Source organism: Hyla sarda, chromosome 11 (assembly GCF_029499605.1).
Source record: "Hyla sarda isolate aHylSar1 chromosome 11, aHylSar1.hap1, whole genome shotgun sequence".
NCBI classification, from domain to species: domain Eukaryota; kingdom Metazoa; phylum Chordata; class Amphibia; order Anura; family Hylidae; genus Hyla; species Hyla sarda.
In genome coordinates, this window is record NC_079199.1 from 6315323 (window position 1) to 6331992 (window position 16670).

At 46.2% G+C, this 16670-nt stretch overlaps 1 protein-coding gene across 5 annotated transcripts in view; it reads left to right on the forward strand.

The window, feature by feature from the left end:
- Positions 1-16670, forward strand: part of UNC79 (unc-79 homolog, NALCN channel complex subunit) — a 173373-nt gene that overhangs the window by 109364 nt on the left and 47339 nt on the right. For 4 of the 5 annotated variants that reach the window (XM_056544994.1, XM_056544993.1, XM_056544996.1 and 1 more), the window contains 9 exons: positions 837-944; positions 2579-2695; positions 9686-9769; positions 11112-11214; positions 11301-11441; positions 11848-11886; positions 14387-14499; positions 16097-16182; positions 16366-16539. In XM_056544994.1, coding sequence (XP_056400969.1) covers positions 837-944; positions 2579-2695; positions 9686-9769; positions 11112-11214; positions 11301-11441; positions 11848-11886; positions 14387-14499; positions 16097-16182; positions 16366-16539 — 965 coding nt within the window. The remainder of the gene's footprint in view (positions 1-836; positions 945-2578; positions 2696-9685; positions 9770-11111; positions 11215-11300; positions 11442-11847; positions 11887-14386; positions 14500-16096; positions 16183-16365; positions 16540-16670) is intronic. The other variant, XM_056544995.1, reaches the window with a different exon arrangement.

The window sequence follows — 16670 nt, forward strand, 5'->3', positions numbered from 1 at the left end:
TACAGGGGTAAGATGGGAGACATTTGACCTGATTTATCAATCTGACTGAAACCCTAATCGTCTGGTTTTTCCCACAGCAACCAATCACAGCTCAACTGGTGCCAGAAAGTTAAACAGATTTGTAAATGACTTCTATAAAAAAATCTTAATCCTTCCAGTACGTATTAGCTGCTGAATACTACAGAGAAAATTATTTTCTTTTTGGAACACAGTGCTCTCTGCTGACATCACGAGCACAGTGCTCTCTGCTGACATCTCTGTCCATTTTAGGAACTGTCCAGAGCAGCATATGTTTGCTATGGGGATTTTTTCCTACTCTAGACAGTTCTTAAAATGGACAGAGATGTCAGCAGAGAGCACTGTGGTCATGATGTCAGCAGAGAGCACTGTGTTCCAAAAAGAGAAGAATTTCCTCTGTAGTATTCAGCAGTTAATAAGTACTGGAAGGATTAAGATTTTTTTTTTATAGAAGTCATTTACAAATCTGTTTAACTTTCTGGCACCAGTTGATTAAAAAAAAAAAGTTTTCCACCGGAGTACCCCTTTAATGAGCTCTTAAAGTGAAAGCGGAGCTGTAATTGGTTGCTATGGGAAACAGTAGACCATTATGGTTTCAGGCTGTTTGATAAATCAGGGCCATTATTGGCGTCTCCTTGCTCATCGCTGACCCTCAGTAATTCTGCCCTGGGGCTGAAGACCTGTATAATGGACAGAGATTCCGATCAGCTGCCTTCAGATTGGTTGTTAGGTAGCTTTCCCTAGCAACCAGACTGTCAGACACAAGTGAGATTAGAATTGTCATCTTGAATTGACTATCCCCTTATCTTTTTTTCCAGAGACCGGCACCAAGGAGCTGTCCATCTTAGAGATGCCTCGAGAATCGTCTTCTGCGCCCACCCTGGACGCCGGGGTTGCTGAGCCCAGTAGTCGTTCATCTCTCGCAAGTAGGTTGTGTGCGCACGTGAACTGATAGAAAGGAGAATCTATGGTATCAATGCTACAGAAATTCCTATACAACCTTTTGTCACGTTGGGATAAAAGCAATAATAAATGGAATGTGGAGGTCAAAGGGGTACTCCGCCCGTAGACATCTTATCCCCTAGCCAAAGGATAGGGAATAAGATTTCTGATCGCGGGACCCCCAAGATCTCCCTGCTGCACTCAGCGTTCGTTTAGAGCGTCGGGTGCAGCGCTGGAGGCTCGTGATGTCACAGCCGTGCCCTGCCCCTGACATCATGGCCAGGCCACGCCCCCTCCCATAGACTTGCATTGAGGGGGTGTGGCTGTGACATCACGAGCGGGGTGTAGCTGTGACCAGCCTCCGCCCCGCATCGCCAGTCATCCGGCACGGAACGAAGTTCGCTCAGTGCACCAGATGTCAGGGGTGCCGCAGCCAAGATCGCGGGGTTCCCCCACGATCAGACATCTTATCCCCTATCCTTTGGATAGGGGGTAAGATGTCTAGGGGCGGAGTACCCCTTTAAGGGTAAAATGACCTGGAAATTGAAGGGCCAGACCTGTTTAAAGGGGTACTCCAGGATATTTTCTTCTTCCTTCAGCCGTTGAGCCCATGATACAAGTTATAATTCTGTGTAATATCCTTCTATTACCTCCGTGCGCCGCTTTGTCCCGTTTTCACGCACAGGACCCGTACCCGGAAGTGATGTAGTGCAAGTCTTTTTATTTTACAGTTGTCTCTGACCTTTCCCAGCATTCCATGCGACCAGAGACAATATGTCATGAGTCACATGTTCTCCAGGGGGGCGTGGCTATGCTGCAGTGCTTGAGCAGATAGCATTACTTTAGTAAATCCCTTTCAGCCTGTTATGAGGCCCTCCCACTGCAGCATAGCCACGCCCTCCTGGAGACCATGTGACTTATGACATACTGTGTCTCTGGCCGCATGGAATGCTGGGAACGGTCAAAGACAACAGCATGATAAAAAGATCTGCACTTCAGAACTTCCGGGTGTAAGACGGGCTGTCTTTATTTCAGACTTTATTTAAGTCAGTGTTTCCCAACCAGGGTGCCTCCAGCTGTTGCAAAACTACAACTCCCAGCATGCCCGGACAGCCAGCGGCTGTCCGGGCATGCTGGGAGTTGTAGTTTTGCAACAGCTGGAGGCTCAGTGGTTTGGAGACACTAACCTACGGCTGTCCAGGCATGCTGGGAATTGTAGTTTTGCAACAGCTGGAGGCACCTTGGCTGGGAAACGCTGCCTTAAGTGTTCTATGTGTAATGTGAATAAACCTCACTAGATGTCTCAAGCCCTTATGCATTTGTCCGGGCATTATATATATATATATATATATATATATATATATATAGTGTATCAGTAAAACCTATAGGACCCCCCCTCCACCCAAAAAAGAAATCTTTTTTCAAAACAGTAGGTGGCGCCCTCAGAGCGCAGTAGGTCTGGTCTTTTGTACACACAGTATTTGGGGATGATTTAAAAAAAAAAAAATGGGGTATTTTCATATATCAAGGGGGATCAGAAAGCACAATTGTGAAGCATCTGTCCTCCAGATACGGCTGCTTCTTCCTAATATATCGTAATATATTTATGTCCACAAAGTGCAATATAGGCAAATGAAAAGGGGCTCTCTTGGTGCTGTTACTATGGCCCAGCTCTTGAAGAGGCAGCTCGAACACCAGTCCAGTGCACCCCACAACATCAGTACCTGGGATCCGGGTAGGTGGAGACCAAGTCACCTCATGACCACCCCATACCGCATCACATATCCTTCTGGTACAGGGGTGGAGAGATCATTCAGTAAGGGACAAAGTCCTCAAACTAATTTGGCGTAAAATGGAGGAATTAGGTCCTTAGGGTCAAAAAAACAGCATCTTAGGTACAGCGCCATTTCCATATTTTGTCTTGTGAATTTACTTTATTATTTCAATAATATAAAGTCTGGTATAGACGTTAAAGGAGTACGGCAGAGGTATTTAACTCATCCCCTATCTGCAAGTGTTTGATCCGACCGATGGGACCCCCCCCCCCCCCCCAGCAATTTCTCCCGCAGCTCTGTGCGGCTAGTCCTTGTGTCGCCGACCTCACTGACAAGACAGACACGCCCCCTCCATTCAGGTCTATAGGAGAGGTGGGGAGGCATGAACGCTGCATCTCCACCTCTCCCATAGAGATACATGGAGGGGGCGTGTCGGCCATGGCGTCATGCTGTGGCCGACACACCTCCTGCACGGGGAAAGCCGGGGAACTGTACAGGAGATCGCGGGGGGTCCGACTGCGGATAGGGGATAAGTTAAGATATAATAGAAAAGTGAGTAAGTGTGTAAATATTTTACAGTACTGATCCTGAGTTATGTCCTGTATTATACTCCAGAGCTGTACTCACTATTCTGCTGGTGAGGTCACTGTGTACATACATTACATTACTTATCCTGTACTGATCCTGAGTTATATCCTGTATTATACTCCAGAGCTGTACTCACTATTCTGCTGGTGAGGTTACTGTGTACATGCATTACATTACTTATCCTGTACTGATCCTGAGTTATATCCTGTATTATACTCCAGAGCTGTACTCACTATTCTGCTGGTGAGGTCACTGTGTACATACATTACATAACTTATCCTGTACTGATCCTGAGTTATATCCTGTATTATACCCCAGAGCTGTACTCACTATTCTGCTGGTGAGGACACTGTGTACATACATTACTTATCCTGTACTGATCCTGAGTTATATCCTGTATTATACTCCAGAGCTGTACTCACTATTCTGCTGGTGAGGTCACTGTGTACATACATTACATTACTTATCCTGTACTGATCCTGAGTTATATCCTGTATTATACCCCAGAGCTGTACTCACTATTCTGCTGGTGAGGTCACTGTGTACATACATTACATTACTTATCCTGTACTGATCCTGAGTTATATCCTGTATTATACTCCAGAGCTGTACTCACTATTCTGCTGGTGAGGTCACTGTGTACATTACATTACATTACTTATCCTGTACTGATCCTGAGTTATATCCTGTATTATACTCCAGAGCTGTACTCACTATTCTGCTGGTGAGGTCACTGTGTACATACATTACATTACTTATCCTGTACTGATCCTGAGTTATATCCTGTATTATACTCCAGAGCTGTACTCACTATTCTGCTGGTGAGGTCACTGTGTACATTACATTACATTACTTATCCTGTACTTATCCTGAGTTATATCCTGTATTATACTCCAGAGCTGTGCTCACTATTCTGCTGGTGAGGTCACTGTGTACATACATTATGTTACTTATCCTGTTCTGATCTTGAGTTATATCCTGTAAATCTTTTATTACAAATTTAAACATAACAATAAATAATTATAAACATAAACATATATCTGACAGAACATACACAACCCCCTTAGTCTCCTCGTACGGTAAGTAACCTCCCTCTTCACTAGGTTCAGTCTATTCCCCCATTTTGGAAGAACACACTGGAGACCCGGGTCCAGAGAGGTTCTGGCAACATGCATACACTGCCCAGATATATCAACAAAGGGAGCAGGAATGCCGGAGGGTCAATGACCAACCCTTCCACTGATCTACCTTCTGAGCGGCGATCTTAAGCCTGCTGTCCCAGTTTGGTTTGGGGTAATCCCCTTGACCAAATTCAATGCCGAAGACTTTTGCAGTTCCTGGGGCTCTGGAAGGGCGTCCTGGAGATCAAAACCAGGATATCCCCCTCCCAGCCGGAGACTCTCACACTTATCCCGGTTGATCTTGGACCCGGATGTCTCCGAGTAGCGGTCCACCTCTGACATTACCCATCGGCCCTTCTTTTGTGAGGAGACAAACACGGTGACATCATCAGCGTACGCTACCACCCTCAGAGCCGAAACCGGTACCATTCTCACCCCTGCCAACGAACCACAATCAATCCTCCTAAGGAAAGGATCAATTGCAAATACGTACAGCAAAGGGCTCAAAGGACAACCCTGACGGACACCAGACCCTACCCCAAAAGAGCGGCCAATCCAACCATTCACAAGCAGGAAACTCTCTGACCCTACATACAAGGTCTTAACCCAATCAACAAACCCCCCTGGCAGGCCATATCTCAGAAGGACAAACCAGAGGTACTCATGGTTAAACTGATGAAACGCTTTTGCCTGATCCAAGGACAGCAAGTACCCCTTCCAGTGGCCAGCCCTAAATGTACTGCGGCCCGGAACAGAGCAATGCGGAGCCCCCGAAAGAACCCGGGGTGCAAACTCCACCACCCGGTTAAACAGCACTTTTGCCAGAATCTTTCTGTCCGCATTGAGAAGCGCTATGGGACGCCAATTCTCAATGAGGGACGGGTCTTTACCCTTTGACAGGATGATCAGCGCTGACCTCCTCATTGACTTTGGCAGAGTGCCCGAGGATAGACACTCATTAAATACTGTGGTCAAGAGGGGAACCAAAGTGTCCTTAAAGGTCTTATAGAACTCAGATGTTAAGCCATCCGGACCGGGTGACTTCTTGAGGGCAAGCCCATCAATAGCCATCCTGACTTCCTCTTCCCGGATCAGCTCTGTCAAAACGTCAAGAGAGGGGTCTACTCCTGGTTCAGGGACGGTTTCAGCCAAGAAAGCTGATACCTTATCTCGATCTAGATCCTTCCTTCCCAAGAGGTGCGAGTAAAAGGATCTGACGACCTCCAGGATCCCTGATCTGGACCTTTTCAAGGATCCCGTACTATCAATCAGTCCTGAGACTACTTTATTATTCACTGACATCTTGCAGTTCCTGTAAGGGTCGGGCGAGCGATACTTCCCGTAGTGTTAGCCTGGTCTCTTGCAAAAATAAAATATCAGCATTAATATGGGCAAAAAAATCAAAGGACGCAAATCGAGCCGTATCTGACTTAATGCTGGCTACATTAATGGTTGCCAGAGTCAACGTAGAGGGTGCTGCCATGGAGGGTGATTAAGTTAGACAGCTTTCTTTTTCCCACCATCCTTCCCATCCACCCTCCTCATCAGATGATGGTTTACCCCTTTTTAGTGAGATGGATGTGTCCATTTTTGCTTTAATTACATTTTCCTCGTTCCCTGACTCCGGGCCAGTCCCCCCCACCCCCTGAAGACATAGGTTCCCCAGGGAGAGAGGACTCCACGTCTCCTGTGAGCCCCACCACAACATCCAGAACCTCACCCCCAGCCTCCTCCTCCGAAGAGGAAATGTCGCAGAGAGCTCGGAACCTGTTGGAGAGACCAATCAGCGAGAGGTCAGTTTTACCTTCCTTTGGCATCTGGCCGGTGGGAGATCTTAAATTTCCCTTTTTCTTATTCCTCCTAGTGCCCCACTTTGTTTCTGCCCATCTCCCGTTGTCCTCATCCGTGCTCTCACCATGGGAGGACAGTGAGGAGACAGCATCCTCCTCTTTGTGGATCCTCCCAATCTCCTCATCCAGTTCACTGTCCCCCAGGGCCTCAGCAGTAAAACTGGCCGCAGGGACAGGATCAAAAGTCACCTCAGTTGGCTGACGCTCCTGTGACTCCCGAATCTCCCTATCCCTTAGACGCTTTTTGAGACGCCTCAGTTGGGCAGGCGTCTTCTGCTTACTTTTCTTCCCTGGCCCCTGCACCCCTTCATCCCCGCCAGCTGTTCCCCCAGCAGAATCCACCTCATGGCTTACACCCACCGGGGCAATAACCATGTTGACAAAGGAAGGAGGGCAGCGATTGAATGGGTGACACCTAATCTCCACACAAGATGCAGCAAGATGGCCTATTTCCTCACACAGAGTGCACGTCTGCACAGTACAACTGGCACTAAAATGTGTCGGGTCGGCACATCTGTGACAGAGCTTCGGCTGACCCTGGTAGAAGATCTGGATGCGATCACTTCCGAGGAAGGTCGCAGATGGTATATGGGTAACGGTGTTTCCTGAGCGCCTAAGCTTAACCATAAACGTCCAGGCCCCTGACCAGATGCCATATTCATCACTGTTCTTTTTTGGGACCTCCACCATCTCTCCATACCGACCTAGCCACGTCATGATGTCAATACAAGAAAGCGATTCGTTACGGGTTAAAACGGTCACCTTCTTGACATTATTTTGGCGAGACACCGCCTGAATGGCAAAGTCTCGCCAGCCGGACTCGTTCTTTACCAGCTCCTAATTCGACCAGAAGAGCTCAAGCCCCTCCGGCCGAACAAAGATGATATCAAACGCAGTAAGGATGTATCAAGGCGGAGATGTCCGCTGCCTTAAAGCCCAACTTCAGCAGAAGCTCAATAACTTTAGATCTTAAAGGACATGTATCACTGCCTCTCCACCTCAGCCGGACCACATTTCTCCGGAGACCACCTGGCCCGGCTGTCTGGAGGGACCACACAGTATCCCCCCCCATCTTTCCTCTCGGAAGGCTGAAAGACCATGTCTCCCTATCCAAAAGGATAGATCAACCTCCCTACCCTCTACAGTTATTGATCTCTCCCCTCTCCTTAGTGCCCCCAGGAGACGCTGCTGCAAATTGCTCTCCCCAGAGCCAGAGGACGGGGAAGCCCCCCCCTCCCCCCAACATTTGCGTAGCTGCGTACTGGTGCTGCAACCGCTGGGGGTGCAACTGGACCAGGCCCTACATCCCCACCACTAATCTGAGCCCCTTCACCACCCTCCTCCACATAATCCATAATTAAACCATTGTCCCCTGTTTTTGCTGATGTGCCCCCCATACCTCCACCTGAGCTACAGCCCATACCACCATTTAAAGCCCCAGACAGATTTTTATTAATAGATGAATTTTTTACCACATTCACTCCTTCATTCACTCCAACATTAACCTTCTCATTCATACTGGCTGGACCGGTGCGTTCTGGTGCAGATATCGTACCATCAGCATTGGGTACCAGAGCTGGAGCCACTGCACCGGTCCCTTATACAAGGACCGGGAAGCCTGCCTAGCCTGTTTATTAGCGCCCCCAGCCCTGTTTTTACTGGTACCCTCCGCCTCATCAGTACTGGAGTTTCCTGCTCCTGGGCGCCGCTGATCCAATACAAAATAAAGGTTAAGTCCAGTCTTTTTTCTGGGACGCGAAGGCATCTTAGCCCCGGCAGCTCCTTCACGATGACACCACTGCTCCAAAGGAACAACAGTGCCAACACTCGGAGCCACCGGAGCTTCCACACCTCATAGACTCCATACTCTCCCCACTGCATTGAATCCACAGCAGAACTCAGGCCGGGCTGAAAATTGGGGTTCACACAGTGAGCTGACCCTGCGGCCAGTCCAGGGTGCTCAGGGAGGGGGTTATACACAAATCTTACCTGCTCCTGGAGCTTGGTCTTCTGTGTTTTTTTCTTTCTCCTTCCCCCAGGTGCCTCCTCTGGTAACTCATCTCCAAACGTGAAGTCCTGGAGGCGACCTGGGATCTCCAGGAGATTGATCTGGGCCATCAGCGCCCCTTCCTGGTGACTGGTGCTGCTCTCATCCCCCGAACTGCCAGAGCCGCAGCCAGGTGACATTGCCACTTGCCCTGCAGGGAGCCCACCATATGTGGTCAGATGTTGCAGACCCCCGGGTGGATTCGGCTCAACATTATCGCCCTCCACAGTGTCTCCTTCCTCCTCCACCCGTGGCTGAAGTCCCCTCAGCTGTCTCTGCTTCTCTCTCTCCATTGTTTCAAAGTGGTCGTCATTTAAAATATTTTCTTTAAAAGGCCCACTGTTCTCTAAAATATACGTTTTCCTTTTCTCCTGTTTTCTGATTTCGGTTTTAAGCTGTTTAATCCTGGCTGACAGCTCAGCCTTCTCTGTCCATCAAGGATTTTGCCTCTCGTATCTCCTCCTGAGGCCTATACAAGCTGCTCCTTGCTTCCTCATACCCACGGAGGTATTCCGCCACCCGGGAGCTATAGGTGACTCCAGGCTCCTGGGCCTTAGGCATTCCCCAATCCTCCTCCACACCTCCATGGGCATTTAGCTTTGCTCCAGGAGGATTATCACAGTCCACATTATCAGGCCTTGTTGTCTCAGTACCTGTGCTTCCGGAACTTCTGTAGTCCCAACACTTCCAGGGCCAGCCTCGTGGCTGCTCTTTGTCTACCGGTTCAGGGGCGGCTGGTGAAGCATCACTGCACCTCCTGGCTGGCAGAACGCCTTAACCCGGAGACCTCTACACCCTGATGCTGGTCCCTAAACAACTCGTTGCAGGCTCCCCCTGCCCCCCGCGGACCTGATTCAGGGGCAGGTGTTGGGGTTCTCCGCTCTCCATACTAGGAAACGTACTTCTCTTCTGGGGAAAGAAAAAACGCTCCTGGGAGAAGATGTCAATTCCCTCCAAACAACGCACGCACCAAACGACCGCTCTGGAGTCTGACCACTAGAGGGAGCATCTACCTGCTGTGTGCGAATGCACACAGCAGGTAGATGCTCCCTCTAGTGGTCGGACTCCACAGCTGTACTCACTAGTCTGCTGGTGGGGTCTCATTGTACAATGAAGTTTATTAATAAGCTGTGTCCTCAATGTCCATCGGGAGCATAGAAAGCCAGAAATATAGTTCTTGCTGAATTCTCTCCATGACTATATGAATTGTACAGATCCGGCCGGTATAAATATCTTATTATTTATGGAAGTTTCCATTTCATGGTAGCATTTTAGGTTTATCTGTTTGTCTTTTTTTTTTTTTTTTTTTACTCTAATAATTTTAATTTTTTTTATAATTTTTAGATGATCCCAAAACAGCCCATGAAGTATTGGGAAGCATTTCCGAAGTGTCTATGGGACGGACGAGCATTCCATATATTCAGATAGGTGAATGTGATGTCACTACTGTGCAGGAGATGGGATGGGGACCCCTGCATGTGGATGGGAATGGAGTCTCCAGCAGACCTGCTGTGCACCCTACTTACCACTAGGCGGAGCAGCTGGTCATTTACGAGATCTACATTGTAACATATCAATGAGTAGACCAGTGTTTCCCAACCAGGGTGCCTCCAGCTGTTGCAAAACTACAACTCCCAGCATGCCCGGACAGCCGTTGGCTGTCCAGGCATGCTGGGAGTTGTAGTTTTGCAACAGCTGGAGGCACCCTGGTTGGGAAACACTGGAGTAAAGAAATGAAAAGGATGGAAGCTGAGACTATGCCCATCAACCAACATTATCACTGTTGCATTTTTCTAAAATGTAAAGTGAATCAAGCGATATAAAACAAAATAAGCTAAATAATAAGCAATTAACGGTAACAGACATACATATAGTAACCAGAGATGCAAAAATACGATAGTGATCAAGACAACCAATTACAGAGCTTAAAAAATTAGGTCAGTACAAGCAGCAGCCAGTGTAGTGTACACAGGAGATTGGATAAATCATATACAGTGGAAAGCGTCCCAACGCATTTCCTCCGGTTGGTGCTGGGATCATCAGGAGATAAACATTGTAGTTTAAATTGGTATAATCTTGACACGAGTTACAGTTAGTGACACTATTTAGAGCTTGGTTATTATTGTCATTGGTTTTTCATTGCCTTTAATATATATTTATCTTTATAACTGTTGTGTAAAGTATCCCAACATGTTTCCCTTGGGTGATGCTGGGCTCATCATCAGGGGACAAACTAGGGTTAAAAATAGCTTTAAAGATATACATACATTGAAGGCTGTGAAATCCTTTAATAAAAATAACCAGGCACTAAATAGAGTAACTTACTTCACACTGTGCCAAGATGATTTCATTTTAACCCCAGTTTTGTCCCCTGATGAACCCGGCACCACCCATGGGAAATATGTTGGGACACTTTACATTGTATATGATTAAGTCAATCTCCTGTGTACATGACACTAGGTTCTACTGACCGTATATTTTTAGCCCTGTAATTGGGTGTCTTGGCCACCATTGTATTTCAGAATCCTTGATTACTATGTGTAGGTCTGTAAGGGTTATTTATGTATAATTTGTTTTGAATGATTATTGTGTTTTGTATAGATTGATTTGCATATTTTAACATATTCTTATGCAGATCTACATTGTTATTGCTATTTATCTAGGGTGCTGGTTTTCAGGTTCTCATTTTATAGCCCTATATGTTATGATATTATATAAGGCCTCAATAACTCCGACATATTTCTCATTCATTTCTTTTGCATCTTTACAGGGGCAACCAAGTCCAGCCTCCTCTCGGCTCCCAGTATTGTCAGTATGTTTGTCCCGGCACCTGAAGATTTCTCTGATGAGCAGCCTACAGTGATGTCTGACAAGTAAGTGCCGCTGTATGAATGCCCCACCCCCCACTCCTGGTGTCTGGCAACGCCCTAGATAACATACATGTTGTGTGTCTTTGCAGGTGTCATGACTGTGGGGCCATTCTGGAGGAGTATGATGAAGAGACCCTTGGACTGGCCATAGTGGTTCTCCTGACGTTCATACACTTGAGCCCAGATTTGGCGGCCCCCCTCTTGCTGGATATCATGCAGTCTGTGGGAAGGTCCGTTCATTCTTAGAACAACTTCTAAAAGTCCATTAGAGAGGTACTCCGCCCCTAGACATCTTATACCCTATCCAAAGGATAGGGGATAAGATGTCTGATCGTGGGGGTCCCGCCGCTGGGGATCTCCCTGCTGCACTCGACGTTTGTTTAGAGCGTCAGGTGCAGTGCCGGAGGCTCGTGACGTCACGCCCCCTCCCATAGACTTGCATGACAGTGACAACACGAGTCTCTGCCCCGCATCGCCAGTCATCCGGCACGGAGCGAAGTTAGCTCCGTGCATCGGATGACTGGGGTGCCGCAGCCGAGCCTATCCTTTGGATAGGGGATAAGATGTCTAGGGGCGGAGTACCCCTTTAAGAAAGTGTCTGCAGCTTCATTCATTGGGTTGTGTCTTGTCTTCTAGGTTGGCGTGCAGCACAAGCTTCTCTAGCCAAGCGGAGAGGTAATGGTCACATGTCTTTCTGTACTTACTGGTGGGTCCAATGAACTAATCAATACAGGTCACATTACTTGTCTCTACCAATCATACACTAATGATCCATGTGACTCCTCCAAAACTTGGATCTCAAATATCATACATCCTGATCCCATGGAGATAGCAGCAGTATACAGACAGAGCTGGAGGGGATGTGTATAACTACTATATATCCTGATCCCATAGAGATAGCAGCAGTATACAGATAGCGCTAGAGGGGAGATGTATAACTACTATATATCCTGATCCCATAGAGATAGCAGCAGTATACAGACAGAGCTGGAGGGGAGATGTATAACTACTATATATCCTGATCCCATAGAGATAGCAGCAGTATACAGACAGAGCTGGAGGGGATGTGTATAACTACTATATATCCTGATCCCATAGAGATAGCAGCAGTATACAGACAGAGCTGGAGGGGAGATGTATAACTACTATATATCCTGATCCCATAGAGATAGCAGCAGTATACAGACAGAGCTGGAGGGGAGATGTATAACTACAATATATCCTCATCCCATAGAGATAGCAGCAGTATACAGATAGAGCTGGAAAGGAGATGTATAACTACTATATATCCTGATTCCATAGAAATAGCAGCAGTATACAGATAGAGCTGGAGGAGAGGTATATAACTACAATATATCCTGATCTCATAGAGATAGCAGCAGTATACAGATAGAGCTGGAGGGGAGATGTATAACTACTATATATCCTGATCCCATAGAGATAGCAGCAGCAGTATACAAATATAGCTGGAGGGGAAGTGTATAACTACTATATATCCTGATCCCATAGAGATAGCAACAGCAGTATACAGGTAGAGCTGGAAAGGAGATGTATAACTACTATATATCCTGATCCCATAGAGATAGCAACAGCAGTATACAGGTAGAGCTGGAAAGGAGATGTATAACTACTATATATCCTGATCCCATAGAGATAGCAGCAGTATACAGATAGAGCTGGAGGGGAAGTGTATAACTACTATATATCCTTATCCCATAGAGATAGCAACAGCAGTATACAGGTAGAGCTGGAAAGGAGATGTATAACTACTATATATCCTGATTCCATAGAAATAGCAGCAGTATACAGATAGAGCTGGAGGAGAGGTATATAACTACAATATATCCTCATCTCATAGAGATAGCAGCAGTATACAGATAGAGCTGGAGGGGAGATGTATAACTACTATATATCCTGATCCCATAGAGATAGCAGCAGCAGTATACAGATAGAGCTGGAGGGGAAGTGTATAACTACTATATATCCTGATCCCAAAGAGATAGCAGCAGTATACAGATAGAGCTGGAGGAGAGGTATATAACTACTATATATCCTGATCCCATAGAGATAGCAGCAGTATACAGATAGGGGGGAGCTCCAGGAGGGGAGCTGTATAACTACAAATACTAGTTATTAGAATACTAGTACTAATACCCGGAGTGCTCCTTTTAAGTCAGAAAAGCCTTAGTGGCGCTGCTGTCGGTGACGTCATGAAGCACAACATGAATTAATGGGACCCCCGAGAATTTGCAGCTAATGAGAAAAATGATTTCATCCTGTAATTTAGTCAGAAGTGAAGATTTATAGACGGGGAGTTCACTGAAGTCCAACACAACAAACTTCACCTTTTGTGTCATGTGATGAGGGGTGAAGATCCGATGACTAAATGATCGTTCGTCTCCATGATGGCGTCAGCGGCCGGAGCCTCATCTCCTGATAGATGTCATTAATTCCTTCTTAAAGGGGAAGCACACATTTAATCTCCTGACAGGATTGTGGAGGATTGCATTCATTGTCTATATAAGTGTTTCCCAACCAGTGGGCCTCCAGCTGTTGCAAAACTACAACACCCAGCATGCCTGGACAGCCAACGGCTGTCCAGGCATGCTGGGTGTTGTAGTTTTGCAACAGCTGGAGGCACCCTGGTTGGGAAGCACTCATCTAAGGCATAGCTTCAAGTCCTGCTGCAAGCATATTTAAAGGGGTATTCCTGTGGGGCAAATTTTTTTTTTCATATAAACTGGCTCCAGAAAGTTAAACAGATTTGTAAATTACTTCTATTAAAAAATCTTAATCCTACCAGTACTTATCAGCTGTTGAAGTTGAGTTGTTCTTTTCTGTCTGACCACAGTGCTCTCTGCTGACATCTCTGTCTGTCTCAGGAACTGTCCAGAGCAGGAGAGGATTGCTATGGGGATTTGCACCTGCTCTGGACAGTTCTGGAGAGCACTGTGGTCAGAGTGGAAAGAACAACTCAACTTCAGCAGCTGATAAGTACAGGTAGGATTAAGATTTTTTTTATAGAAGTAATTTCTAATTCTGCTTAACTTTCTGGAGCCAGTTGATATGGAAAAAAAATAGTTTTTCACCGGAGTTTCCCTTTAAGCTAAGGACAGTGATAGAACATGTATTTGCATATTATTATATCATTATTTTCCGTTCTGCTTATCCCCAGTATGATGATCCCGGGGAACGTTGCGGGGGTGGCCAAGCAGTTCCTGCGCTGTGTGTTCCATCAGCTCGCGCCCAATGGCATCTTCTCTCAGCTGTTCCAGAGCAACATCAAAGGTGATGACGTGTCAGAGCAATAGTCACATGATAAACTGGTCACATGCTCTGTCTTTACTGCAATTGTCACATGACTCACCGATCACATTGTCTCTATACTGCAATTGTCACATGACTCACCGATCACATTCTCTCTATACTGTGATTGTCACATGACTGGTCATTCTCTCTATACTGTGATCGTCACATGACTCACCGGTCACATTCTCTCTATACTGTGATTGTCACATGACTCACCGATGACATTGTCTCTATACTGTGATTGTCACATGACTCACCGATCACATTGTCTCTATACTGTGATTGTCACATGACTGGTCATTCTCTCTATACTGTGATCGTCACATGACTCACCGGTCACATTCTCTCTATACTGTGATTGTCACATGACTCACCGATGACATTGTCTCTATACTGCAATTGTCACATGACTCACCGATCACATTGTCTCTATACTGTGATTGTCACATGACTCACCGATCACATTCTCTCAATACTGTGATTGTCACATGACTAGTCATTCTCTCTATACTGTGATTGTCACATGACTGGTCATTCTCTCTATACTGTGATCGTCACATGACTGGTCATTCTCTCTATACTGTGATCGTCACATGACTGGTCATTCTCTCTATACTGTGATCGTCACATGACTGGTCATTCTCTCTATACTGTGATTGTCACATGACTGTTCATTCTCTCTATACTGTGATTGTCACATGACTCACCGGTCACATTCTCTCTATACTGTGATCGTCACATGACTCACCGGTCACATTCTCTCTATACTGTGATCGTCACATGACTCACCGATCACATTCTCTCTATACTGTGATTGTCACATGACTGGTCATTCTCTCTATACTGTGATCGTCACATGACTCACCGGTCACATTCTCTCTATACTGTGATTGTCACATGACTCACCAGTCACATTGTTTCTATACTGTGATTGTCACATGACTCACCGATCACATTCTCTCTATACTGTGATCGTCACATGACTGGTCATTATCTCTATACTGTGATTGTCACATGACTCACCCGTCACATTGTCTCTATACTGTGATTGTCACATGACTCACCGATCACATTCTCTCTATACTGTGATTGTCACATGACTGGTCATTACCTCTATACTGTGATTGTCACATGACTCACCGATCACATTCTCTCTATACTGTGATTGTCACATGACTCACCAATCACATTCTCTCTATACTGTGATTGTCACATGACTCTCTGGTCACATTCTCTCTATACTGTGATTGTCACATGACTCACTGGTCACATTCTCTCTATACTGTGATTGTCACATGACTCACTGGTCACATTCTCTCTATACTGTGATTGTCACATGACTCACTGGTCACATTCTCTCTATACTGTGATTGTCACATGACTCACTGGTCACATTATCTCTCTATACTGTGATTGTCACATGACTCACTGGTCACATTCTCTCTATACTGTGATTGTCACATGACTCACTGGTCACATTCTCTCTATACTGTGATTGTCACATGACTCACCGGTCACATTCTCTCTATACTGTGATTGTCACATGACTCACCGGTCCCGTTTTCCGTTCCCGCAGATGGCAGCTTCTTACGGACCTTAGCCGCCTCTCTGATGGACTTTAATGAGCTCAGCTCTTTCGCTGCCCTGAGCCAACTACTGGAGGTAAGAGATGACACGTGTCAAATGTTCTTTTGTAAAGGGCCGGTGCCCATTTAATCTTTGTTATAACTGGATTATGCCTATAGCGCCGTTTGCTGCAGCTATGTTGTGGTGTTTTTTTTATGTTTTTTCACTTTTCAGTAAAAAAATAAAAAAATAAATAAAAAATATGTTCTTTCTATCCAGGGGTTAAATAACAAGAAGAATTTACCAGCCGGCGGTACGATGCTGAGATGCTTGGAAAATATCGCCACCTTCATGGAAGCCTTACCTATGGATTCCCCCAGTAACCTGTGGACCACCATCTGTAACCAGTTCCAGACCTTTTTCACAAAATTGCCTTCTGTCCTTCCACTAAAGGTAGAGTGGCTTTCATCTGCTTCATTCAACGACTGTCCGGGCATGCTGGGAGTTGTAGTTGTGCAACAGCTGGAGGCACACTGGTTGGGAAACACTATATTATACACTGCAGTACCGCTTAGGACCACTGG